The following is a 26,920-nucleotide window of genomic DNA, read 5'->3' as shown; positions in this document are numbered from 1 at the left end:
TGGATCGTTATCAATTCTATAGAAATTGATCCTCATTAGATGGATGAACTGAATGTTCACTTTTTACGAATAAGCGACCGATTCTTCGTTTGACATTTGACAGTTGATGCGGTAACGAACGGTACAGCTAAGTGGCGTTGAGCATGAGCCGCGATATGCTTGATAAATTCTTTATGGTGAGTTTTATTGATACAAAAGTCCTTCCTTTGGAAGAGAATCCGCTTATGAGGCTAAGGATTGAGGGGAGGATAAAATTTGATTGTGTGCCGACAGGACGCGAACATTTCGCTGAAAACCCGTCAACACTCTACAGAAAGGGCAGAGCACAGAGTGGACAGAGTGAAATCGAATCGTTAAAATTCATAACTTCCACCAAACACCAGCGTGGACAGACACATATTGAGTGGCCGCTCTGTTTCGTGATTGAATTACAAATTTTCGGCGCGAATGGCGTGGTTGACGCGTTGCAAGGCGCTCATATGTCGCGCACGTACCATGATTGAATTATTTTGGCCGAAAAACTGCCCATTGACATCCTAAGCCTTCCAGAGGCCTGTCAAGAGTTTGTGAGCGTGTTATTTAGCATAAATGGAGCCGCCCAGTTTTGTTCACCGAGATGATTCGTTCATCAATCGGCTTCTTCTCTTTGCATTGATGGTAGTCAATATTACACGCCTAGTATTACTTCAAATGCACCATAATCGTTTAATACACCTTTGAACATGTTACAGCAAATAAAATATATGATCGTGTCCATTGGGATGCCTCAATAAAAAAATGCCAAGCGTCAAAAATAATAACTATAATGAAAGTAGAAGAAGATCACACAATGCTAACAAAGCACAGCGTCAAAGAGGAACAACGAATCCTTTCGAATCTTCCCAGAGGTTTTCTAGCTCATTGTTGTTCTAAAATGTGTTGTCCTTTTTTTCCCTGGCCGTTCGCCGCTTTTTTCGGGACCTGAATTGAGTGGGCATCGGTATGCGGCATTTGGTATTTGAATGTGCCAAAGTATTGTCTTTCGTTCCGTTTCTTCCTGCCAGTCCCTTTAGTCCCTTTTGCGCCTTGTCTCATCACCCTGCTGACCATAGCAGCCGATTGTGCGTTTGTTGTTGTGTTCAGGCAAATATTTTTTGACAGCAACCAAATAATCTATACCCCATTTTTATGAATATGTAGATGATATCCCTTGCCCAGCGTGTCCTATTGGTTGAATGTATTTTTTTGTTTGTGCCGAGTTTTTCCACCGCAACTTGGGAAGTGAATGAATGAAGGTACACAAAAAAAAGAAGGATGATAACGGAACCATCCAACGCGTTCGGATGGAACGATCACCAAATTGAAAAATTATGTCCAACCACTCCCCTGTGCTCATCCCGTTTCTTGGTGTGAGATGTGGTCGGTTTTTGTAAGCGTGTGTGTGTATGTCCTTTCGCCCTCCTAGCGGTACTCCTTTCGCGTGAGCATCATAGTCATTGGCCATTATACCATCCGGGGTTTTATTTTTGTGTTTGCCTCGTAGAGACCTCTTCGATGATTAGGAAATGGACGAGGAACCTTTTTGTGTGTGAGAACCGCGTGTGTGTGTGGACATTGTTTGGAAGGATTCTGTCGAGTTCGTACTACTAATGGTAGTAAAACAGGACAATTGAGAAGGATAAGAATAACCGAAAAATAATATCCAACCACCAGCGACAAAAACGTATGGAATAATAATGGTGGATAGTTATTAATGGATTGATGGTTGGTATGGACAAACAAAACGACTGTTTACAACTGCGAAAAAAAACTCTATTGCTGCTCGTTACACACACACACACAGTCATAGTTGGGTGCAAATTTTATGATTCAAAACGGCTCTAAAAATGGACAAAAACCTCTCAATGTGGCTTTTATTCTGATTATTTCGATTGCTTGTGCAATCTAAACAAGCAATCGGCATAATAAAAAAGCAAAAAGAACCATTTTAAAACTAGTGCTTCACGGTGCATTGGAGTATTATCGTAAATATTTCGTACGTTCACGTTTGTTCACCTACGAAAAGAATGTGTTTTATTATATTTATTGCATGCGTGTAGGTAAATCTTTCGGCAAAGAAGCTTATCAAGCGAAAATAAACTCTGCAGCGCCGAAACGATCCTCAATAGCTCATTCGCAAGTGTCGCAGTGAGAATAGCTTGAATTTCGTTGTCTCGTAAAATGCCTTTCCGGAAAAATCATCCCCGAGCAAAGTAACAACCACATCAGGTCAGTGGAAACGTGTCCTTTTTATCGTGATCTTGCGGGTTTTTTGGCTCTTTCTCTGGAAAAAATATTGAAGTGTGTCCATTGTTCGTAGGGTAACAGAAAAAGCCCAACCGAATGGTCAGCTCGAGGTTGTCGTGTAATCCTTTCTAATACTGCGCGCCTACATTTTACTAACCAAAGCGGACGATCTGGTCCACGTGGAAACACACTCACACATACACCCAGAGCCATATATCATATCGCTTCCCGTACCAGGGAGAAGGTTGGCGTTTGATGAGCGAGAAAAATAACAAAAAAATCCACGAATAATGGCACTTTTCGATGGTCTGACAACCTACCCAGAACCGACAAAAAGACACAAAAAAAGGGCTGGAAAATTAGGGCCCTCCTTCAGCAGCAGCCCAGAGAACCGGTTGACAGGCGCGATGGAGACGCACGGTGGTTGAGAGGTTGAAAAATGTATAAGTAATAATCATTACCCGAACGCAACCGAAATGACAAACGGGTCCACTCGCTCTAGCCGGATGGAGGCGAGATGTATGGGAAAAAGGTACGCGTGAAGTGCGCATCTTGTGCGGCCGTTATTGTTGGTTTGATTCTCATCCCTTTTTTTCCACCCACGTTGCGCGTTCCGTTGTCATTTTGCGTATTTGCAAGCACAAGGACGCCTTCGGTTCCCGCAAGGCGTCGACGATCCGGGTTTGGGAGAGTTAATGGATGTATGTGGATGTTTTTTTTTTATTTTTTGTTGTTGTGTGTGTAGTTGTGAGCTGGGTTTACGCCTGTGTCTCGAAAATGAACCCTTTTTTTCCGTATTTTGGTGAAACATCACCAGGCGAGGGAGAGAAAGCGGTGATGGGTAACATTATAAAACATAAATTTATGCGCGTTTTAGAACACGCATGAGCATCCTCGTACCGTTCTCACCCGGGTTGTCATAGAACCCTGGCCACCATAGAACCATGGCGATAAACAACGGCATGCGGTGGCAGCAGCAGGAGAAGCAGGAGGACATTACAAAAAAGGATGAAAGGAATCAGTTTTACGCTAGCAGAATGTGTATATGACATTGCTTGAGGGAAGCGAATCGGAATCATCTGAGGGTATCGAGGCTGGGAAGGCTGAAGAGTGGGAAGAATGATAATATCGCCAAGATCCGTCATTGTGTCATATCAAGAATCGGTGAAAAATTGCCCCACACTACTGTCATTCCACTTCTCCTCCTCCCCTGGAACTTTCCTGCCACATCAACGGTGGTTTTTCGAGGACGAATCCATCCATTAATGGAGCTCATGGTTCGGTTTTGCAGCACTGCGGTTCATTTGTGTTGAAACGCGAGAAGAAGAAAAAAAAGAGTCGCTCAATAGACAGATAGGGAAGAAGCGAAAACCCTACCGAAAAGCCAACCGCCTGGTTCGAAAAAGGGACTCATTATCGAAATGCATTCTCGTAATGGATTTATAGAGAGGTCTCACAAGGAAGTACGGTTACGGTAAATGACTTGTTGAAATATGCGACCGCTCCGGGCACCACACGAAGAAAACAGATAATAGCGATTTTTCTTGTTTTTCCATCGACTGCTTAAGGCGTCATTGCACAGACGCTCGGTTCCTTCCTTGCGTGGGATGGCTGGGCTGGGCTGGGAGTCATTCCATTAAGCAAATGCCCCCGCCAACCAGCCGAAATTGTCGATCGTTACACGACGTTAAGTGATACAAATATTATGCTCTGCTTACGATTCCCTGTTTGCTTGTGCTCATTGTTTTTCCTGCTAGTTGAATGAAAATGAGTCGAGCATCAATAATGACGGGAGATGACGGTCCTGGTTTCACCATACCTGGAAGGATAAAGAAAAACAAAACAAGAAACAACATTAGTTTATTTGGGATTTTTATGTTAAATATAGGTAAAGAGGGAGATCTCCCACAGAGTACACATAAATCATAATTTGGAGCATCCAGCAAATGAGCCCCTGTCTTCCTCGTTCAATCTCATCCTTTATCAGCGCAGAACTATCGGACTATTTTATCTGATTTAAATAAAACACCGAAAACTTTTCCATCCCCAGTGTTCCGTATCCGGTCGGTCCGGTCCGGGGTGTCGAATGCGTTGGCAAATCGTTGCTCTACGATAATTCATTTAAAGTCACAAACAATTTTTAACCAATCGCAAACGTGCCAAACGAGCCATGCACGAAAATGTGTCTAGAAAAAGGTTTCCAGGAAAAGCTGGAGAGAGTGTACACGTACACTGGAAAATCGGTGAGTTCGGTGCAACTAATCCTAACCTTATCTTTGCTCGTATCACCATCACCGCCACCACCAGGCCAGGAGCCTGGTTCTTCGGCTCTTCATGTGATCGTAAACAGAGAATACGTGGACGACCCGAGCTTCCCACTCCTAGCCCTGGTTACTGGCTACTATAAATAACCAAACCCCTCCTGCACTGGACTGGTTGAAAGCTTAACCAGAGGGCTTAGTCGAACGTATGCCGAGGTAAAGATATTTTAAAATAATATTTTGCAGGATTTCAATTTTTAGTTTTCCCTCCACAAGTCTTCCCACTCTCAGATTGACCATTGCGCCCGAGGGGTGGTTTTACGTGCGAGGGGTTTAGAAAATCAACTAAAAATCATACCCAAAAAGCCAAACGTCATCAGTGTGTGGGGTGTGGGATGTGAGTAGTAGCGGCGGTGGTGGTTACGGTCCGTTTGATTCTCGGGCAATGGATTTCGAAGGATTCGTGCTGGAATTTATGCTTTTCTTTTCATGCGTGCAGGCTTTGGCACACGGCTCAAGAGTGTGAGTGAATTTATCCTCGGGACCGGGGGGGACTCTCGAGAATCCCGTGGTCATATTTATAGTCTTTCTTTTGTTTTATTCTTTTTTCCACAAAACCCTGGAATCGATTGGGTGAATTTAATTAGAATCGAGAAAATAGACCAAGTGGGCAACCGGATGCGCGGATGGAGGTTGCCTGTTAATCGGAACAGATCTCGTTTCGGTGCAAACCTGGAATTAACTGCCACCGGGTGAGTTTGTGTCCTGTGCTGTGTGTCCTCGCTATTCTCGATAATAATCTCTAATCCAATAATCATTATCTGGTGAAATTGGACGCAACCCAGGACTGCGTTTGGTGAGAGCTTCCAATGAGTAAAGCGACCGAAAGCAAGAAACTGACGCTTTTTCCTATTCGTAGTAGTGGCTTCAGCACGAAAGGAAACGGTGGCGTCCTGGGAGTGGATGATTTAAAAATTCACTCAAGCATATCATTGAGATTCAAGCGAACGGAGGAAACGAATCCGATTGCAGGAGGATTCCGGACAGTCGGAAATTCGAACCGCGAAAGTGGACGGCATAAGGAAATCGACTACTTAAGCGTTCGTCGTCCATCGAATCGAGTCTGAGACAGGAGGGTACGATGAAGAGCAGGCAATTGAATTAATTTACTACGAAAGCAGATCATTCAATTAAGTCACGTTTTTCGCCATCCAACCGAACGAGACTCTGAAGTCTAAGAAGTATGTTTTTTTGTGTCCTTCCTTGTGTCCTTTTTCGTCCTTTTTGGCTTGCTCGTTATTGGTTTACGAGGGAGGACAAAACTTGGTGCATGTTTCAATCGTTTGATACACTGTTTTTGTTGTTTTTTTCATTCGGTTTCGCTTCAAATTCTTCACCATCAAGCAAGCGGACCGAAAGCCTTATTTACCGACAAGCAGACGGGTGTTTTGGGTACTAAACATTTTTTTCTCTGCTACCGCAATTGTCCTTAACGTAAAGAAGACTGAAAAAAAAACTCGTAACGAAAGGAAGATGAACGCAAATACTTAACCTTAACCAGCGACCAATGGAGTGTGCATCGGTCGGACCGACCAAAGACCAGTTCTGATCCCCTTGACGACATTCAATCATTCCCGACTGCTTTGACGCAGTTGGGAAAAATGCGCTAGCGCTAGGGAAATTGGAAAACGGTAATAAACCCGCGTAAGCAGCCCTGGCCTGTAATGCCCGCAGCCCAATACGAAGAAGCAATAATGATAATAACAACATTAAGTGTCTTTAATTGTTTAATTAGTGAAACGAAGCGTGAAAACGAAAGCCACCTTTAGCCTTCGTCAGGTCTTCGTCTGCCGTGAAGCCATCTTTAAAAAGGACGTAGAAAATGGGAGGAACGCAAACAAGCGCAAGACGCCCAGAATCGATGGCGTTGGACGACTTTATCACTTTTCAATTAATATTCAAATTTAAGGCGACTAAATACCTAACGGACCGTGCGAAAATCGGTCACGGACCATTGGTGGCGGCTTAAGGCGAAGCTAAAGTCCTGATTTCAGTGGGCGAGAAATTGATTTCCTAATTCGATAAGATTGAGACATCGTATGGAGTGCGCTACCTATTTTAGGGAAACGTCCAGGATCGAGGAACTGTCTAGGATCTGGATGGAAAAGAACTCCCTTCGCCTTTTTTTTTAATGGTACGGGACAAAGCACCACTCGACGGTGGATGGGACAGGCAGATAGTTCATAAAATAGTTCATTTAATATTTAAATCAACTGGGGGACAGTAAAGACTGCTTACACCTCCCGGATGATTCCGTTCCCTTGATGGCCATTTCGTTGACCGTTTGGACATACACAAATACACACAGAGTGTTCTTCTCCAGCCCTGTCAGTCCAATCGTGACTCAAAAAGGCGAAAGACAATCGGAACTGCCCTGCCACTCTGTTATCCTTTTGCCTCCTGCTTAGTGCTCGGTGGTATCGCAAAAGTCGAAGAGTTGGTTCAATTTATCATTTCACATAAATATTATTCCTCTCCCAGCATCACCACCGCACCTGCAGTTCCCGAAATGGTCCAGTCTATAAAAGAAGGGGAAAAACGACTGAATGAGTGAATGATCTTCACCCATCACCGTCCACCAATCCCAAGTCCGAGCCGATTTGAATGGTGCCGTCAAAATTGTCCTTTCCTCGGCAAAGTTTGTGTCCGAATGCTTCGTCAAAAGCGCAGAACGGGTAAGCGGAAAGCGGGCCCGGGATAGCGGTTCAAGGAATACACGGGGTGGGATGGCTAGTGATTTATAATATTTAATAATAAAATAAATACCAAAAAAGCGAAGATGAACCCGGAAATGTCCGTTCTGTCTCCGTTGATCCTTGGACGAACGGGCAAAAAGCAATGTCACCACGAAAGCCGAAGTCTGCTCCTTCCCGCTCGGACCTCGGTCTCTCGTCCTTTGCCTCTTTGCACCGTTGAAAAAATCGATAACCCCATCCCATGGAAAGAAAGCATCTTGTCGCCTTTGGGATGCACTTTCTCCCGACCACTATTGCCGCTTCCCACTCGTTGCGCTCTCATCCCAATTTTTGTTTATATTATGGCGTGTCGCAGTCGTAAGGGAACGGGACACGAATCGTTGAGTGAGGAGATGATTTTTGACGAACCAAACAAGGGACAGGGAATCAGGATCGGAGTGGATTGAATGAGTGAGTGCTGGTTGATTTTTGGAATACAAATTTTTAGGAATTTTGATTAAAAATATTCCCACTCCCTCACGACGACATGTTGAAAGCTGTAAAACTATATCCTCGCACTGGAGATAGTTTGGCAACGGTTGGTGATGGTCAGCAAATCGTTCGTCAAGTATGCTGCCACTGACAAAAAACTGAACTCACCTCCCTTTTAAAAAATATATTTCGTACAAGACCTTAAAATGCAAATTTTATCTTGATCGTCGAGGAAAGAGAACCTACTCGTGAGGGATATAGCATTTGCAGCGTAACAGACGAACAAGAAGAAAAAAATATCCGGAAGGTAAGTTTTTATCGAATAAAATTATCCATCTTCGGGAACTGAAGAGATCACCACGCGGGCGCTCACTGTTGCGTCGTTCCCTCGAAAGGATTGTGACTACAATGAGAGTTAATTAATGTAATTATGGCCAAACTTTTGCCTCACGTTCGAGCACGTTCGTGTAAGAATTTCCCTACGGAAAAAGAAATCGAACAGAAAGCAGGGATGTGAAAATGTTGCTAAGAAGACATCCATCCAAGACGGCGCTCATCGTGGACAAAGTAGTGATGAATTTAATTTTAATAAATTTACAACTCTCCTGCAGGTAGGATAAAGGCTGAGGCTGAGATGAACGGCTGAGCCATCAGTTGTTGCAGGTGCAACTTTTCACGACTCACTCACTGGCGCATTTCGTTATGATTGCGGAATTCCTGACGAACCGAAAATCGAGACCGTTGACTTCGATTAATACCGCCACCGAACGAACGTCAAGACCGACTGTCAAGGGCTCGTCAGTTCGCACGGTTCGTCTGATTCCTGCACACTACGACAGATTCTCATTCCAATCGATTTGAAACCCTCCTTGACTCCCAACAAGGAACCTACCGAGACGAATGTAAAGCACTCTGAAGACGCTCTTGAGATTAGCTTTCATCGGAAACACCAGCGATGTACTGGGGCGTACGGAACTATCGCTCCAATTCCAGCTCAGCACCTTTTCAAAAGGCCAATTCCCATACGCAAGGCCCCCTCTTCCCAACCATTCTGCCATTCCGACTAGGTCTATTGATATTGAAATCGAATTCAATAAATTAAGTCAAGTATGTGATGTATCTGTTATAATTTATTAATAGAATTATTAAGCAGAAGACGACCCGATATGCTAGAGCGCTCGAATCGAACTCCAAGTAGCTCTAATCGTGATGCTGGTTGGCTGGCTGGCAAGTGCTTGGGTGTGGAATGTGTGTAATTTCTCACCCACTTCCCACTCGATGCCCACTTGTGTCTTTGTAGGAACTTTCGATTTCCTTGCACGCAAAGTCGAGACATTGACTATTCTAGCCGTGACTGGAGAGAGCTCCTATTAACATGTTGTCGTCTATCTTGCATTTGAACACCAACACCATCCATGTCTCAGCATTCACACGACTATCCCACTGAGCAAAAATCGAACACATCTTCCCCAGATCCTGGATTTGTCTTTCACTCCTCTAGAGTGAGTTGGAATCTGCCAACCTTTAGAAATCCCAATCCAACATTAGCCAAGACGATGACGATGATGATTTGCCGCACAGCACACATCTTAGCCTTTCATGTGTTCGCCGGCCCGAGGAACGATATTCAAAGATAATACAATAAAATTGAATATTAATTGAATGATAAATAACGCCTTTGAATGGTTTTAGTGGGAAATTTGAATTTCTAAGAAAGTGTAAGGTGCAGCGTTGGCAGGAGCCACCCAAGCAAGAGCAAGTGCGAGCAAAGTGTCTGACTGCTTGTGTGTTTGCAGTTTGTGTTCGACGGCAACGGATGGGTCTGAGTCCCGGTTTGGAATTGAAATGAATTACTAAACCAATTTATGAAATATATGCTACCGAATGGGAAAGTGGCCCATACAGTTCCCGTCCGAACTGCTCGGTTACATCGTCTCGACTGATGCACAAACTCAAAACTGACAGTCCGTTTTCATAGCAGCAGCAGCAACAGCAGCCATTGCGAGAGGGAGTTGGCGGATTCGTGTGATCGTTGTGACAAATGGCTGCCCGTTGGTTTGGCGGAGACAACGAGCTTTGGTGGCGAGAAATTGGAATACTAAATTGATCGTTTCCTTATTTCGATAACTTGTTATGTACGTGTACGGGGTAGGTGTATGTGTTTGTGTGCAATGAGCACATAAATAATGAATGGCGGTCGGCTGTTCGTGAGTCTGGCACTTTGCTGAATGAACTTTAACTGGAATAGATGGAAAATCATCTCATCTCGGGGATGGTTCGGGGGTTGATTGGGAAGCGAGTGCACCAACACGGCTGCAGCTGCACAAATGACCGACAGAGGGCGCAATGGGTACCGTTTGTTACAGCAGTTTGTGAATTGATATGTTTCATTATTATCAATTCAATGGTCAAAACGTTTTACCGTCTGTTGGATACATTGGCGTGGCTTGTGGTTTGGAGCCGTGGGAAATCACATGGTAACACGATGAATAAATAATGTTTTGGAGAACCAAAACGAAAGAACACGAGAGAAAGCGAGAAGATATGGGTTCCAGAAAAATAAAAACATTTAATATTCTTAGGAATTGATTTGCAATGTTGTCATTAAAGTCCCATTCGTGGAAGACTATTTTAGCTTTATCTATTTCGTTTTAAAGATGACAAGTATTGAGTGACTGATATAACAGGAAAAAAATGTTGAGGACATAAATCCAAGAACTTTCAACCGGATGCAATAAATTATTTCATCCAGAACTTCTTTTCTTCAGCGCGCGCACACACACACACACACAGCTACACATACAAACGTCAAGCTCTATTTTCTGCGGCAGATAAAACACCGGCCAAAATAAATAAAAAATAACAACAACAGCTCAACATAAATGCATAAATTCAATATCATAATGACAGTGATGGAAGAACCCGGGAGTGAAAGGCTAACGAACAGTCTGGCAAAGGGGAATGTGAGGAAAAGAATAAAAAAAAGGGCAGCAAACGAAAAGAACAAAAAAAGGTTGATCGTTGCATCGGAGCGCGAGCGGCGTTGCATCATCGAACCAATGCAGTCCGGGACTTGAGGAGAGGTAAGTATGAAAGCGAAGGGGTAAGAAACAACGGCAGCAGCAGCAGCAGCAGCACCAGCAAGCATAAAACACCCGTCCAAATGAGGTGTAAGAAAAGGGGCTCGGATGGCGGTTGCAATGGGCAAGAAAAGGCCGGAAAATCCTATCGAATGATTCAATGTTCCAGCAGGAAAATGCGTAATGAGCTACAGTAACCGACTGAGTCGCTGGAAAATGAATTATGATATGCATTTCTTCATAGTTCCTGTTTCTTGTGCACTTTTTTACGTTCGTTTTCTTCTTGTTGGTTTGTGGTTCTTGGTGGATCACCCTAAAGAACGCTCGCTTCTCCGGGTTGGCTTTCGATTCGGTATAAATAAAATCGAGCCATCGAGGCGAGGTTCAACTTTCGGTTCCACTGTGTTTGCTGTTGCGGTTCAGTGCATTTGACGTTTCGTCCCAACAAGAACGATGCAACACACATCGGCGGGCCTATGCACTATGCATTTCTGCCACTTATTTTCTTGGCTGCGCTCTCCCCAATTTCCTCACTCGTTAGCCCACGATTTCTTCGCGAATCTGTCGCACTCTGATCTTCCTCCCCCTTTTTTCGCTAAACAAAAACTCCACAAAAAGAAAAGCAAAGGGCCCAAAACATTTGATACACAGTAGCACACAAAAATGTCTCGTCAAGTGCAGCATAATTTCGCGGTCATGGCACATGGCACGCAACGAATGCATTCCATCTCCCCATATACACACATACACATACACATGTACACACCAAACGCTCCACTTGACTGAGGGACTTTCTGCTTCCCAACAGATATTTTCGCAAACGGAAGGGTGGACTAAAATTGATTTATGTGCAGTTTATACCAAGTACGATAAATTATAATTTCTTCCTCCAATGGAGGAGTTAAAAGAAAAGAATATCGGTAACTGCTCGGAATGCTCGAGAACTTAAAACAGAATCAAAATAACAACATCACCAACACCATCACCGACCGAACCGAACGATATCCGACCAAAAAAAAATCACTTAGAAACTTATTAAAACACACCACAAAAACACTGACACAAAATATATGAAACTGAAGGATAAACTGAAGCGATTACACTGTGCGTGATTTCCTTTAACTCCAACTTCACGCAACCTTTATCGGATTACTTTTCACGTAGTTTTTCACCCATATTCTCACCTCCATCATGGCCTGCTCTGTGCTGCTCGTTGAGGAAAAAGAGTTTCTTCTTTCCACCACGCTGCTGCTATCAGTCACCACTGTCATTGACGATTCGTACACAAATAATTATTCACACAAGCACTCATACACCACAACACTTTTTACTCGCCAGTTTCCGGAAATCTTTCTCAATTATTGATATTTGTTGCGTTGTGCGGCCGAGAGGTTCGTCTCTTAATGCCAAAGCTCGTTGAAGCTGATTTACGAGAGGAGTAGTAGCATAATGCTTTGCCGCTGCTGCACACGGTAGAAAACGATCACTGTACTACACAACCACCACACACTGTGTCCCAGCGGCAGCCGGGGTGAAAGACGAGCAGCAAATAAAAAAAAAGCACGCACGCACACAGGAGACCGTTACCGAACGCAATTGACGGTCGCAACACATACAACAAACACCTGCACTACGTTCGCGTCCAACAACGATTCAACGACCCGATGCTGATACCACCGCCGCATCATCCGGACCGCGCGCGCTGATCGGAGCCGCACGCAACAAAAAGATGTGTTTCTCTGTGTCTGAGAATTCGTATTCTGATGTTGATTGTTTATTTTCCAACAGCCCGAACCCCTCGGATTCTGGCGCTTGGGACGGGTGTGAGCAGGCGCGCAAGTCCTCCGCCGAAGCGAGAAAGCGTGAGACACGCGTACGAGTGGGAAAGCTAAAGGCGAAATCCATCGGAGAGACTGTGACGCAAGCAGTGAGAGAACTCACGAGCGATTTTCTCACTATGCGCCGACAGAGAGCGCACGATACCGTACGACAACTGTAGCGGTCTCGCTCGACTAAAAATGGGATGGGATTTTCCCCTTCCACCGGGAGGGTTTCAGCTTTTTTGTCGATTCCTTTTTCGTATCGGTTTTCGGAGTTCCCTGTCTTCCGTCTCTTCCGTGTCTTCGTCGCTTCGGCACATCTTCTTCTTCACCGATGCTCCGCGGAAGGACTTCCGGGGGAAAAACGCAGCATGGAAAGCCTTCGCCTGGCGTTTTTTTTTTTTTTTTTTTTATTTATAGAGGCTTTGAGTCTTAGAGACTTCATTCGCCTTCCGCCTGGCGTTCATTCAATCGAGATAGCTTTAAAGAAGCGAGGCTGGTTGCCAGGGCAACCGATCAAGTCTACAAGACCTTGTGCCGAGCGAGGTTTAAAGACACTCGCTCTGGTGGAATGTGCGCCAAATAATACCGTCCTTTCCTCAGCTGTCCCCCCCCGCTGAGACTCCGCGCCACGTGAGCCTCGTTGATAGTAAATCATCGCGCTTCATTACGAGAGCGAGTTAATTTCCATTAGCGTTTACACTTGTCGTCAGGTGATAATATTCGTCTATTTGTTCGGCGCACAGCGGCAGAGGTGTTTTAGGTTGTTTTTGCGACATTGTGACATTGTACCAGTTTGGGAAATGACCCGGGCGCTTGGGCCACTTATCATGGCCCCATCATCATCATTGTCACCATCGAGCAGCGAATGGTAAACACTATCTCTCGTCGAGAAGCCGGAGTCCGGAGAATGATTTGTTTTGTGACTATTTGATTTAGTTGAGCCAAAGGCACCTTCCTCTTTTTTTGTTCGCTGTTGCTGTCCTCTGCCTCTGTGCTGTGGGTGGCGGCCGTCAGTGCTCTATTTCAAGCTCTTATCTGAAAGCGTATCATAATCATAAAATAAAATCGTGTGGCCAACAGACTGAGGCAAAAAAGCTCGTAGTTGGCACTTTGAAAAACAGATTGTAGCACAAACCACGGTCACACTGCAGCAGATAACAGTACCAGTACCTGAAGGGTGCGGTGGGTTTGTGTACGTGTGTGGCCGGTGTGCATGTGGGTGGGTGGATGGGTGGAACGATAAAATCCACTGGCCAGGCTGTTGCTTGGGCTTTCTGTCAAATATATCCGCCCGCCAGATAGAACGGCAGTCTCGGATGGCCAACAAACATGGCACGTCTGTTTGACAAGAGGAGTTAACAATAAATTTTATTAATCAATGTCACTTAGTATCTGCTCGCTTAAATGGTTGTGTTACGTTTTTTTCTTCCTTCCATTTCTTCTCTTTACTTCTTAACACTTCTTTTTTTTCCGTTTGCTCGGTAAGCCCCAGTTAACCCTTGCCGAATGACGAAGACGACGCAGCACGAGCGAACGACTTTGAGTTGACGCGTTTTGAGGATGGAGGATTAATTAAACATTAAACAATTAACCGACACATTAGCCGACCTCACCGTTTTTCTGTCACCGAGCGCTCGATGGAGTTGGTAACTCGAATTTGATTTAATTACTACGGATTGCGTCCTAGTAGGGCTGGTACTAAGGCCCGGGCCGTGTTTGCTGGTGGCTTGCGCAATTGTGACCCACAAAAAAAAACTTCATCACAGCGTTCAAAAATGTACGCTTTCTCGAGCTCGATTGCACCATCAAGACAGCCTCCCTTGTGTCGGGATGGAGGGGTATACCATAATGATCATGTTGATCGTGGACGGATTTATGGCCAGCTCGTATCATTCGCTCTTGAACACACTGGAGAGACTCAGGAAAATGGTTGTAAGAATTAACTAGAAGCTGTGTTGCAGTGTTAGCCGCGGTGGTTTGATTTATGACCCAGATGGACTGCCAGGTGGAGTCAGGTGCGAATGTGGATACAATCGTCATCTTAAGGATGTGGAGAGGGTAGAAAACGGAAGCATTTTATGCTGCCAAGCTACAGTACAATGCTGATAAAATGGTAAAGCGAGCTTTATCAGCAAACAACATTCACAAATAGAATGGACCATCTCGAACAGGCGATGAGGCAATTGCGGTCATGATATCAATGTACATAATGACAAACAGGAAAGCAAAAGTCTGTTTCAAACGCAAGTAATGTCTTGAAAAAGTTTTTCCTTCAAACTCAATTTTTATATCAAGAAATCACATTTCAATTCATTCTCGACTGAAGCCACACAAAACAAAAAAAGCCACAGCAAGATCAGTGCCACTTTGAATGCTCATCAGCTTTCCATCTTTCCGCACGGAGCGCACGAAACGGCGAAGGATTTCTATAATTTATTTTTATAATTGATATGCAAATCCGTATCCGTTCTCGGTGGAATTTTTCGGTTTCGAGTTCCGTACAATATCTTAGCACGGATCTGTTGTTGTGTGGCGTGATGAGAGAAGTGAAGAAAAAAAAACGAACTCAAACGGATCATGTTTTGTCTCTGGCACAGTTTCCTTCCTTTCCTTTCCCTGGAGTGGTGGAGAACAGAAGAAAAAAAGTTTGTCTATATTTTCCCGACGTTTTTCCGTCTCGTGGTTCGTGGCCCACGGTGCAGGTTTGGAGAGGTAGAAGTAATTTCCAATTCAATACATATTCCATTCTACAACTCACAAGCTCACATACTCAAGCTGCTTGGAAGGAAGGATGAAAAGGGATCACAAATTTACCACCCAACCACCACCGCCAAAGCCACCCCCAGCACACATTTAATTTCCTAATGAAAAATATAAACAACGAGGATGTGTCTCATTCGCTCATTCGGTCGTTCGTTCGTTCGTTCGTTTGGTTTGATTGTTACAGGAGTAAATGCACACACACACCCATACACACCCGGTCTTCGTCTTCCACAGCTCTGTCATGCAGTCTTCATATTTTCCTTCCCCAGGAGAGCGTCTCACCAGCGCAATGGTTTCATCCGGAAAAGCGACAGGAAGCAATATCGAAGCAAAATCTACATATCTACAGATGGAAGGAACACATCTCATCACACCCAATGCGACTCGGGAAATCGGCATCCAGCGATCCAGCAAGGTGCTTTTTGCTGGGTGGAAAAGCGCCCAATACCAAAGGAAAAAACGAGGAACCATTCATATATTTATTATATAAAATAATCAAACGACAATTGGCGTCAGTTGGGGTTGGAGTTGGAGTTGTGCGCGACTTTTGCGGTGTGCTGTGGCAGATGGAAAAACCGCGGCTTAGAATCAACGATGCTCGCCAATTTGAAACAATACGCGTTCCGAACACGAAACTCGGTTGGAAATAACTTTTCCATCATCCGGCGAGAAAGAAGCGTTTCGATGGCAAGTGAAATGACACACCATTTGAATGGATATCACAGAACGTACCTCCGATCTTTACGCTGCAGAAGGATGTACGATTAATAGGGGGTTGCGTGGATAGGAACGCCGGAAAACCTTCCACCCAAAGTCAGCTTCGATCGTAACAATTTCGGACCGAGCGCGTTTTCTTGTGCAGACGAGTGTATGATTCGATTTTTAATAATTTTCCACCGTGTGCCGTCATTGGAACTGGCAGCTCCGGCCAAAGGGGAAAAAAAGGGAAGGAAAAGTTATTATTCTCGATTTTGAAATGAAAAATCAAACCCCAGTGTCTCGCGGAAAAAAAGGATGGGCGCTGTAGTAACGTCGTTTGTGGCCCTGTTTGTCCGGGGAGGACGATATTCTTACGAGGACGATTTGTTTCGGTGGTGGTGGTGGTGGTGATGATTCGAATGTAAAAAAGGGTTAATTTGTGGGGTTCGATGCGTAACGGAAGAGAGATGGGTGGAGTGGCAAGCCGGGGTGTGGATGGGTGTAAATGCGGGCCTTGTGTGCGGAAGGAAAAAATCCAACCTCAATCGAAATTCGTAAAACTGGAAGACAACAGTTCAACTGTAAAGCCAAAATCAAAGGAGAAGTGGGAAAAGCATATTCAGTACACACACACACACACGCATAGATCTTCACATTAGCGATGATGGGGCAACTCTCTTTCATGGATTTAAGGCTCTCCGGCCTGTACATCAAAAGTCGTAATTCCTAATAATAAACATAAAAAGTCACTCGGAAAACGGACGAGGAAAACTAACCCTTTTCTCGGAAAATTCGGGAAAAAAGGATGAACACAACGTTTGCTTTGACGATCAAAAAACACACAGCCATGCACACTTTTTCTGCACACACACACACTTGTACGCATATGAGCAGCTCGAACCCAATTAATAACAGAAATTTGAATATATAATTCATGTCAGCCAAAAATTGATGGAAAATTGTGCTGATGCGAAGCGGGGAGTTATGTGGTACTTCTTCTTGATGGTCGGGTTGGGAGAAGGGGATTACATTTATCCCTTCATGAAGCATCCGGCATGCCAAAATTCGGCCTCTGTGTTTGTTGGTAGCGACTGTAGCGACTCGAAAAAAGGCTTTGTATCGTCTATTCGCGTGTGCAAAGTGCAACCAATATCCTTGCAGATTGAATTAAAACAGCCAAAATGGACGATAAAAATTAATCAACTTTAAAATCGATCCTTCACACACACACACACACTCACAAACAGACGCTAATCCTTCTGGCGTTCGCCATCTGCAGCACAGGGTCTCCAATTCCCACTGCTCGAGCTACTTTACATACGCTCGGAAAATCCTTATCAGATGATGAGGTAAAAAATTACATCCCGAGGCACACAATCGCACGCAAGCGAAGGCAACGCACTCGCACACCCGACCATCGGAACCGTTAAAGAGTGAGTAATGGCCAAACACACGAGGTCGCAAAAGGGCTTTCCCGGCTTTTTGGAGACGTAATGATGATGATTCCCACTCATCAACCCTTTCACCCCTTTTTCGGTGGCACACCAACACACACACGCATACATTCTCGTGACCAAAACAGGGGTGACACTTCTTCTAAGGATGAAAAGACTCTCCGTGTTTCGTAAGGGCTCGTCGATATTGTGTCACACTGCTTCGCCATCGTCGTCGTCGTCGTGGTGGTGGTGGTCGGGATTCTAAAATTCATCGACAAACGAACGCCGATCGAACGCCGAAATGCCACCCACATCCCCTTTTCCTTCCTCCCTCCGAGAAGGGCGGAAAAAAGGGTTGACACATCGATGTCTGCCTTTTGTCCTTGCGCCCTTGTCCTCGCTACCACCCTCAGTCCGGGAGCACTCTCAAAAACTCACTCGGCTGCCATCGGTCGTGCTCACTACTGTGGCATTAATTTAGGATTTAGATTTATAATTCCTCCCTCCTACCCACTCTCCTCACCCTCCCATCTTTCCACTGGGATGCGTCCCAAGGTACTTCCTTCCTTCCCCGGCACTGCCGGATGGTTTGAGGACGACACTCGAAGCGAAAGGGTTGCCTCACCTCCCTTGTCTTTCCCTGCCTCGCTCTCACTCTCTTTACCTTTCTGGCCGAATGATGATGAGGATGATGGAATATATTGGTAAATTTGGAAATTTTTCATTTTTCCAAGATGCGAATGCGGGTCGTATCGGGACGAATTTTAGAGCGGCAAGCGGCGAAGGGATGAATGACGAAGAAAGGGAGGAGGAGAAGGAGGTGGAAGTTGTTGTTTTGTCTTTGTGTGTTACTGTGCGGGGCCAATCGAGTATGGAAGGGTAAACCAGGGAATGCTTGATTTGTGCGTTCTTGGATGAAGTGAGCGGGATGTGGGTGGGTGAATGGGTGAGGAATTCTCCCCGATTCGAATGCTGATTCGTTTCTGGTGAAAACTGAGCAGAGGAAGGTGAAGTGGTTGAAGTTGATTTTGGTTGAACATTTGGATGCTCTTGGCTTTCGTAGAAAGGATCTCCTTGTATCATCTTCTACTCTCGTCTGCTTGTCGGGGTGTGTGTGTGTGTGTGTGTGTTTATGTGCAGATCGTATGTATGTTTATGTATGTGACTCTAGGGGGTCGTCTCTTCTACGGCGATGACGACGACGACGTCGGCTGTTGTTTTATTACAACTGATTTTTCGCCAGAAGCCAGTCAACCGTCAAGCATCCATCCGTCGAAGTGGGTTCCACCAGCCCTTATGCACCACCCGGCAGCATGGAGTACCAGGATTTTTATTCTACCAGTATGAAGAGGACTTAATTGTGGCGCTCTTTTTCTGTATCGCGGGGTTTTTGCTAACGCGGGGCCCATATGAAGCAATGGGATTAAGAGACGAAAATTAAATATTACAAGCCAAAAACTCCGAACCCGAACTCCCACACCACTGTGTGCTCGCAATCATCAAACACAGCGGACGCGTTAAAGATGGACCATTTTAAAGACTTGAGCATTTTGGGAAAGACAGAGCAGAAGGGTTGTGAATCGAAGCGAGTTTGAAATCGGTTTACAGACACAAGCCAACGTTTTGGCGATGGAATCAGAAATCGATGGCATTGGGATTTCAAACGAATTCTTCCTTCGAACTCGTCAGCTTGCGGAGCATGGTACATAATTTCATCAAGAGTTATGAGTTCTTTCATCTTTCGCCGCTTGATTCCGCACGGGGCAAGGGAGCGAAAAAAGTGAAGATTTCGGAAGGAATTGCAATTCCTTCCTGCAGCAAAGAAAAATATAAATTTCCCTAAAGAAGATAATTTTCACAAACACAGAATTTATAATTAACAATCTCTTTCCATCTGTTTCACGCGCGCGCGCGCTCGTCTTTCCACGTGTTGTGGCTTCCTGGTGGGTTTTCTCATCAGTTTTTCTACAGCACCGAGTAGAAGGCGCTGGATGATTTTGATTCCAAAGAAGCAAGAAGCAAGACATTTTTCGACCAAAAGCAGCACAGCACAATTCACACAACACACGCTGGAACAAAATGCCACACACCGTAGAGCTCGATGAATAGCCGGATCGGAGGGGCTTAATGATAAAAGTTTTCGGTGTAATTATATTGATTAAATATCGAAAAATGTTTGATGTTTTCACAGGGCTTAGGACAGGACAGGGCTCTCCGGTTTGTGTCTCGGAATGACGCTTTTCCGCGACACGGAAGACACCAAGTTCCAGTTTTAATCATGATAAAACTTGTTCTTGTTTTAATTTTTGATTGATGGATTATTGGAGCGTTGTTCGGGAGGGACCAGTGGGTGCATGGATCGATCCGAAGACGACCTCCCTTGGCGAAGGTCTTGTCAAACAATCGAAGAAAACATCGACTGTTGCACCCACCCAACGGAGCGGCAAAGGGTTGGCAATCCGGAACGGTAATCAATATTTACGATTGACGACACGATTCTAAAACAAACTGGGCCCACAATGGGGGGTCAAAGTCACTTTCTAAGCTGGTTGATAACGAGTCGAATTCGGTGGATGGGTTGCCGGAGCCAAAGCGGCAAGATTAAGACGAACGGTCCAACTTTGTAGTTACCGTTTGTTGTCCCTTTTCCCTCCTAAAAGCATCGCTAATGGAGCCTTGGATGGTGGAAGTTTTGCTTGAAACGATTCGGTCGTATTTTTTATCTACTCCCAATCCCGTGCTTCCAAACCAAAGCCGTGCTAATTCGAGCAAACGGTCCTACAACAATGACGACAATGGATGGATGGATGGATGAATGGATAGAAGATGGTTGTTGGTAGAAGTGATTAAACGCGCGTGATCTGAGAGCATGTCAAACTTTTCTTTTACTTTTCTTTTTTAGAAACGGCCATACTGTTTGTCCTTCCGATACAGATTTGATAGTTAACGACGAGGGCTCCAACAAGGACGGAGTTCTCTTGTGAGGCCGTCACATTTGCTTATTGTCTTACTCGCAAATGATCACAGCATGAATCAAAGAAGAGTGAACGTGCTTGTTTTTGTTGTCAAAGTCCGGAGACCAATCGTTTGAGTAACAGCAACAACACACACACACACTCGTCCGTTGGTTCGCGTTGGTGACGATATTTGCACAACGATTTTATTGACTTGATTTTCCTCGTCAATTCGCGGCTCGCAACGACTCAGATTCGTCTGTGTGCTGTTCAAACAGAAACTCAAACTGCACGCCGCGGAAACGAAACGAATTCGGTTGATGATTATTCGAAACGACAACAGCAGAAGAAGCTCAGGAATCAACTCGGAAAAGAGTTGCAAGGCGAAAAAGTTGGTCCTTCGAGATCCGTGCGAGCTATGCTAGCGACGGTACGCGAGACTTTAAGGATCGTCCCGAGAGTGTAGAGTGTCATTCCGAGAGGAGTATAACAGTAAAATTTAATAATCCAACCTTCAATAAAAGCATAAATCCCTTATTCACAAATGTATCAATCTGTTTTTCCTTTCCTTCGCCAGTTTTTTTTTTCCATGGATTCGTGCACAGGAAGAGCGACATTTTGCTCGTCGTCGTCGTTGTTCTGGGCAGAAGTAAAAATATGGTGCGTTTTTTGTTACTGAGAGTTGCAATGGAAAACTTTTCCGTCTTTCCATCGACGTGCTAATTACCCAAAATTTCAGAACCTATGTTTCTGCCAAGGGAATTGGGGTAAAACAGGCTGGCATTGTCGAGGGGACATTCGTTAAAAACCGAACAAACGGAGCACGGATTGCAAATTGACTTCCCCACAGGGTGGAATGAACTTGGTTGGTTAGATTGGGGGGGGGGAGTGACAATTTTCCAGTCGGATTGATCTCTGTAAAGGGAAATTATCGAGTCATCGTGCTCCACAATAAAGTGCCTTTCCCTTGCAAGTGGTTTATGTTTTTACGATCGATCTGACGCATTTGGAACGGTTTTCTGGCCGCATGATTACACCGATCAACGGCGTCAAATGGCGAGTGTCACATGTCGTGCGCGAGAGCCCTACTTTGCCCGCTCAGCCAACCATATTTGCCCAGCAAAACGATAAATTGTACCTCGGCGCTTGGCAAACGCTTGGCAAAGGCCACTTGGCGCAATGAAGCTCAATTATCAGTCAATGATGGCGCCGTGCTGGCGCTCGCGAATGCTTAAAACGCACCTTAGCCCGGCTTGGTTGGTTGGTTGGGTGGGTGGATTGATTTATTGTTTGTTAATTTTCTTACCCCATGCTTTCCCTCTGCCTCACAACCAGCTTACCCGGCTTTCCTTTACCACTACAGTGCAGGAAAGCGAAACAAATCATTCACCCATACACTGGAGCAGGCCGAATGATAAGCGATGGAATCGTCGAGCTGACGGAACAAATGAAGGGAAAAAGCCACGAATTATCACCACACACACGTCCTCATAGGTGGCGGTAAAAGGGTAGAAAAATGGAGGAAGTCATCCAACCACGTACCTCTATCCGTCATGTTTGTGCTGCTGCTGACATCAGTGTGCGACAATAATTGAGGACAATAAATTAGTACATGATAATTTGATAACGCTTCTACTGCAATGATACACACGCCTCTCGAGTAGAGCCAGATGATCAGCAAAAAGATGCTGATGTGATACAACCGGGTGTTAATTTATGGAACTAACTAGCACAATGGCGCAGTTTTTTGCCCGAAAAACGTCTGATCTGGGAACCATGCATCATCTTGTTTTCCACACTCACACTCAGGTGTGATAAAAAGTAATTCCCATAAAAAACTTTAAACATTTATCATTCGGCAATCGATATGCAGAGAGAGTGAGAGAGAGAGAGAGAGAGAGAGAGAGAGATAGAGAAAGAGAGAGAGTGAGCCTTAGACACGAGTGTCGCGAAACGTAAATTTCAATGTCCAACCAACTTAGAATTAAATGTAGCGCATGATTGGATAATTTGATTGGAATTATTTATGTACTTTCTCTTGTCCAAGCAAGGTTCTGTCAAAAGGCAATGTTTGTGGTACCACCAAGTGGTTTTCCTGGGCACCACATTTCCGATGAACGCCGAAGGAAAAGTATCCAGGGCGCCTTCCGTACTCAATCGTCTTCAATCGCAAGCGACATTTACACGTATACAGGCACGCAGCACACACGTACACTGGGACAGAAAGCTGTCCCCGAAGGACAACGTGCACCAGTGACAATACGCCAAAGACAACGAGACGAAGACCAAACTGATACAATGAATAATTACGAAAAGGATATTAATTTGATTTATATCTTACGTCATGTTTCATTAAGCAATGCTCACTCGCTTGCGCTCCTGCTTTCTCACTCACGCACATACACGAAGGACGAACGCTCACGCTGACTCACTTCGATGCGTTCTTTTACACTTTCATCCGGCAACAGACAGCAGCATTAGAGTGACTCTCTTTAGAGCAGCGAATGAACAGATCGCCTGCTTTCCTGCCGGATTCGCTTCAGTAGCATTCCTTCGGTGTTTGGTGTTCTCGTTTGGCATTTTTGGCACCGGCAGTGGCACGCTGATAATAAGGAACGGAACGGCACGGAACGGGATGGATTTGTTCCCTATTTTTTCCCTCGTTGCTAGAGTTTTCATTACAATTGAATTAATTTTTGCGTACTTTTCTCCGGGTGAGCTTCCACTCGTTCGGGGTTGATAATGGCGAGGGACGAGATAGTGTGTCACGAGATGTGCGCTTTGGGGTACGGCGTAGCAGCTCCTGGAGGAAAGTGTTTCACTCGTTCGAACTGGGATCCGATTTTCGATGCTTACGCACCAACGACGGAAGGACTGACTAGGGGGAGGGGGGGGGGGTTAACGACTAGGAACGACGGAAAAGGGGAAGCGAAAGGATGCAGGATTTTGAAGGATTAGCATTTCAAAAACATCCACGCAGATAGCATCACTGCAGTTGTTGCAGCCCCATCCGCTTTGTGATGGAATGTATCTTGTCTATTCCGTTTAAGCAGCCCACCCTCCCCCCCACTTGCTATCTCTCGTTTTTCCCATCCTCTTACACCATGCACACTCCAACCCAATCGAGCAAGGATGCTGATAATTAGACTTTCCCAGCGAGTCAGCGATGTTGATGGGTTGGTGTAAGAAGGAGCAGCATTTGGTTTGGTGCACCGTTTTGGAACTGAATGGGAAAATCGATTTTTGTTGCTTCCAAAAATCTCCTCCCAGTTGTTCAATTCCTCTCCCTACCTCACAAACTAACAAGGCTAACAAAGTCAGAAATAGTCTTTAGAATTGAGCTCGTTTAGTATGTTTTTAGATTTATTCCTTTTGCTTGCTTGATTCGCTTCCATTGCGTATCTTTCAATCAAATTGTGGAAACAGTGTCGAAAACTTTTAACGAAAGGCGTGCGAGCGCAATTTATTCTTTTTTTTCTTTTTGCGTCCGCATTCTTAGCCGAATTCTCCCAAATCGTCAAATTTTGACAGTCGTCAAGCCACGTATGAGCACACACACATAAGGTCGACCGACCAATGTGCAATAAATATCGTTTAGTTTGATTGACATTGTGCTACGAAATGGCTATGACTATGAATGCTTGCTGGTTCGACAAACACACATATGTGAAAAATCCCGGAAATCACCTATCGAAACGTATGCTTTTGTTGCGTTGGAATCCGAAACGATAAAAGTTTTCCTTAAAGGCGTGCGGAAACCTGTTTTGGCATCAGTTCAAACATTTCATAATCAAATTTGGCTTCTTTGTTCGACTTTTTTGTTAAGCAGCCATCGTAAGCCATCGGGGCCACAAATCTCACAAGAAATCGCAAAACATATTTTGGCCGCATGCATGGATATGCGGGAGGATGTTTTTTCGATACACGATTTCCGGAATTTCTCGTGCGGAAAACTTTTCTCAAATCAACCTCTTTTCCTCCAGCTCGAGGTTCCAAGAAACAATCAATATTGTGGCCCGTACGACGAGTGACTGAGTGACAGAATTTGTGCGAGTCAATCAGCTGTCGAAAGGGCACTTCCGAAAGGCGTTGGTCGTTTGGTGCAAAGCTGGAATTGATTTTTAATTTGTATTCCGCTTGTACTGCTTAGCGGTGGAGTCGTTGGGGTTTGCCGGGGAAATACATCGTCTCTTGACGGACTTATTGCGAGCCAGTTTTAGCTCCAGTGGGCAAGTCGGGGAATTCCATCAGCTTGTGGAAATGGAAAGCAAAGTGACTGGAAGGGGAATGGGTAAAGGAACCGGAAGTAATCTTAGATTAGGAACGGTCGTTCCTTCGGCAGCCAATTTCGACTGGGCCAGGATGGCCATCCATCCATCCTTGCCTGACGTTCGTTCGTTTTTCGAATAAGAAAAGCATAACGAACCATCTCAAAGCAGTAGGACGAAGATAACATCGAGTTGGGGGGAGTCATGTCATCCTTCCAGGGGTGAGGTGTAAGATACTTTCGGAAACGAAATCGCAGCTGTCCTTTGCTGTTCGCAGTAGGGACCTACAGCATTCAATGAGATATAAATAATCTTTAATGAATTAAAGATGCAAAGATGAACGACCCTCTGTCTTTCTCTCGCTCTCTCTATCTCTCTCGGAGCGGCAGCAAGAAGATGGAAATTCAATAACGTTTGATTGGATCTTACATTGGCAAATGAACCTGGAACGAGTCCGTCATTCAGGGACATTCACATCCGATTACAAGACGCCTGATACCACCTCCTCCACTACTTCGTCGGTCGTAGGGAGATTTATTTAATCATCTGTGCAAAGTGTACACCAAGAATTAGAAGCGTTCCACAACCAGACAAGCGGGTGTCAATAGCCTCACTTTTGGACGTGGAACCCCGCTTCAAGCCCAATCAGGAATACCCGAGGCTCGGAAGATCAAAGTTGATCTGATCGAAGGGAAAAGCTGAGAAATATTAGGACGCTTCCGATTCCGATAGACTTTTCAGTGGTAAAAAGAAGTACCATACAGGCCTAGGACCGACTCCAAAATGAATATTTTTAATTGCCTCCCACGACTACAAGAAGCCGCTGGTGATGGTGGTGGTGGTGGTGGCTCGTGGAATCGAATCGAAAGTAATCAAAATTCAAAGCAAGTAGGGAACGCGGCAGGAACGCGAATCTTACGTTCAAACGTTCCGCTGTTAACGGATTCCTTCGACGCGGCTAGTCGTACATCGTCGGAGTTTGTTGATGATTAATTTGACGCAAGCTGGTAGTCAGGGATAGAAGAGCCTATCCCGTTTTGAGGTGGGAACGATGTTTAGAGAGTTTTAATGTTATTTACCCATCAATTGCGATAGATGGGAACAGAGGCCGCTTGGTAGAGGGAATGCCAATTCTTCAATTTCTTGATTTTATTCCAAAACTAGCTTCAAGCACGGGAATGAAGCTGTAAAACAGCTGTAGCAAGTACAAAACATTGCGTTTACACACGAAACAAAACAATAAACTTCGAACAGCTCATTAATGTTGTATAACTAATCGGATGTTTGGGAGTGTGTAGGCTTAAATGTCTCATAAAAATTCTACACACACACACACACACACACACACAAACACGTCCGAAATGAGTAATTCAATTAAATCCACCAGTTCATTGGCTTCATATGCCGATTGACCGACTCTTGTTACGAAAACAACCTCTGACGTCCGGTTCGCGTACGGCAGTGAATCAACCGCAGTCGGTTTCGCGGTGGTCGAACATTGATCGCTAGGTGATCAACCTGATCATGAAATTGCCTCATATCTCCACACGAGTGCGAGCATTTCCACCGCTCGACCAACGCACAACAAGGTTCGAAAAAACGGCATTTGGTTTCGGTCGAGCGGAAGATCTTCGGTGCTTACCATTCTTCTTACTTTGATGTTGAGTTCCCGAAAACCTTAGTCAACCAGAACTCAGATCATCCTACTGAGAGATAGCCGAAGCGCACGAATTCATCATTAAAAAGCAGCTCCACACTTCTGATTGCGCTTGATCAATAAAAATTCTATTAATCTATAGTCAACGGTGCGGAAACGACGCTTCGACTGATTATCGGAGGAAGCCAAGACGAGACTGGCAGCAGTCGAGAGCATCGATTCGATTTCCACTAATTGCCGGCCGGTCGGTTCCAGTTCCTCGCGCACTGGGATGCGGGACCGGGCCCTGTTGGTGAAAAAAGAAAATTCTTTTCCCTCTTTCGCAACAAACAACTTGCCAACTTTGCCAAGCCTTTGGGCCTTGAGCGAATGAGGGGTGAATCGACGGCAAAGTTGCAATTTGATGCGTGTAATAAATCTATTCCGCCATCGTCAGCTGGCCACCACCAGCAGCACGATCGCTACTCTTTGCCTCCGTATTGGCCAC

The 26,920-nt window shown here is 45.0% G+C and overlaps 1 protein-coding gene across 4 annotated transcripts in view; it reads right to left on the bottom strand.

Moving 5' to 3' along the window:
- LOC126556604 (homeobox protein cut) overlaps positions 1-26,920 on the bottom strand; it is a 153,343-nt gene that overhangs the window by 31,787 nt on the left and 94,636 nt on the right. The window contains exon 1 of one of the 4 annotated variants that reach the window (XM_050211944.1): positions 12,018-12,149. The exons of the other annotated variants lie outside the window; for them this stretch is intronic. Coding sequence (XP_050067901.1) covers positions 12,018-12,104 — 87 coding nt within the window. The 5' untranslated portion in view covers positions 12,105-12,149. Of the gene's footprint in view, positions 1-12,017; positions 12,150-26,920 lie in introns of those variants that run through there. 4 annotated transcript variants of the gene reach the window in all.

The sequence above is a fragment of the Anopheles maculipalpis genome, chromosome 2RL, assembly GCF_943734695.1.
Source record: "Anopheles maculipalpis chromosome 2RL, idAnoMacuDA_375_x, whole genome shotgun sequence".
In the NCBI taxonomy this organism is placed as follows: Eukaryota; Metazoa; Arthropoda; class Insecta; order Diptera; family Culicidae; genus Anopheles; species Anopheles maculipalpis.
Note: the sequence above shows the minus strand (reverse complement) of the source record. Positions and strands in the feature narration are given on the sequence as shown.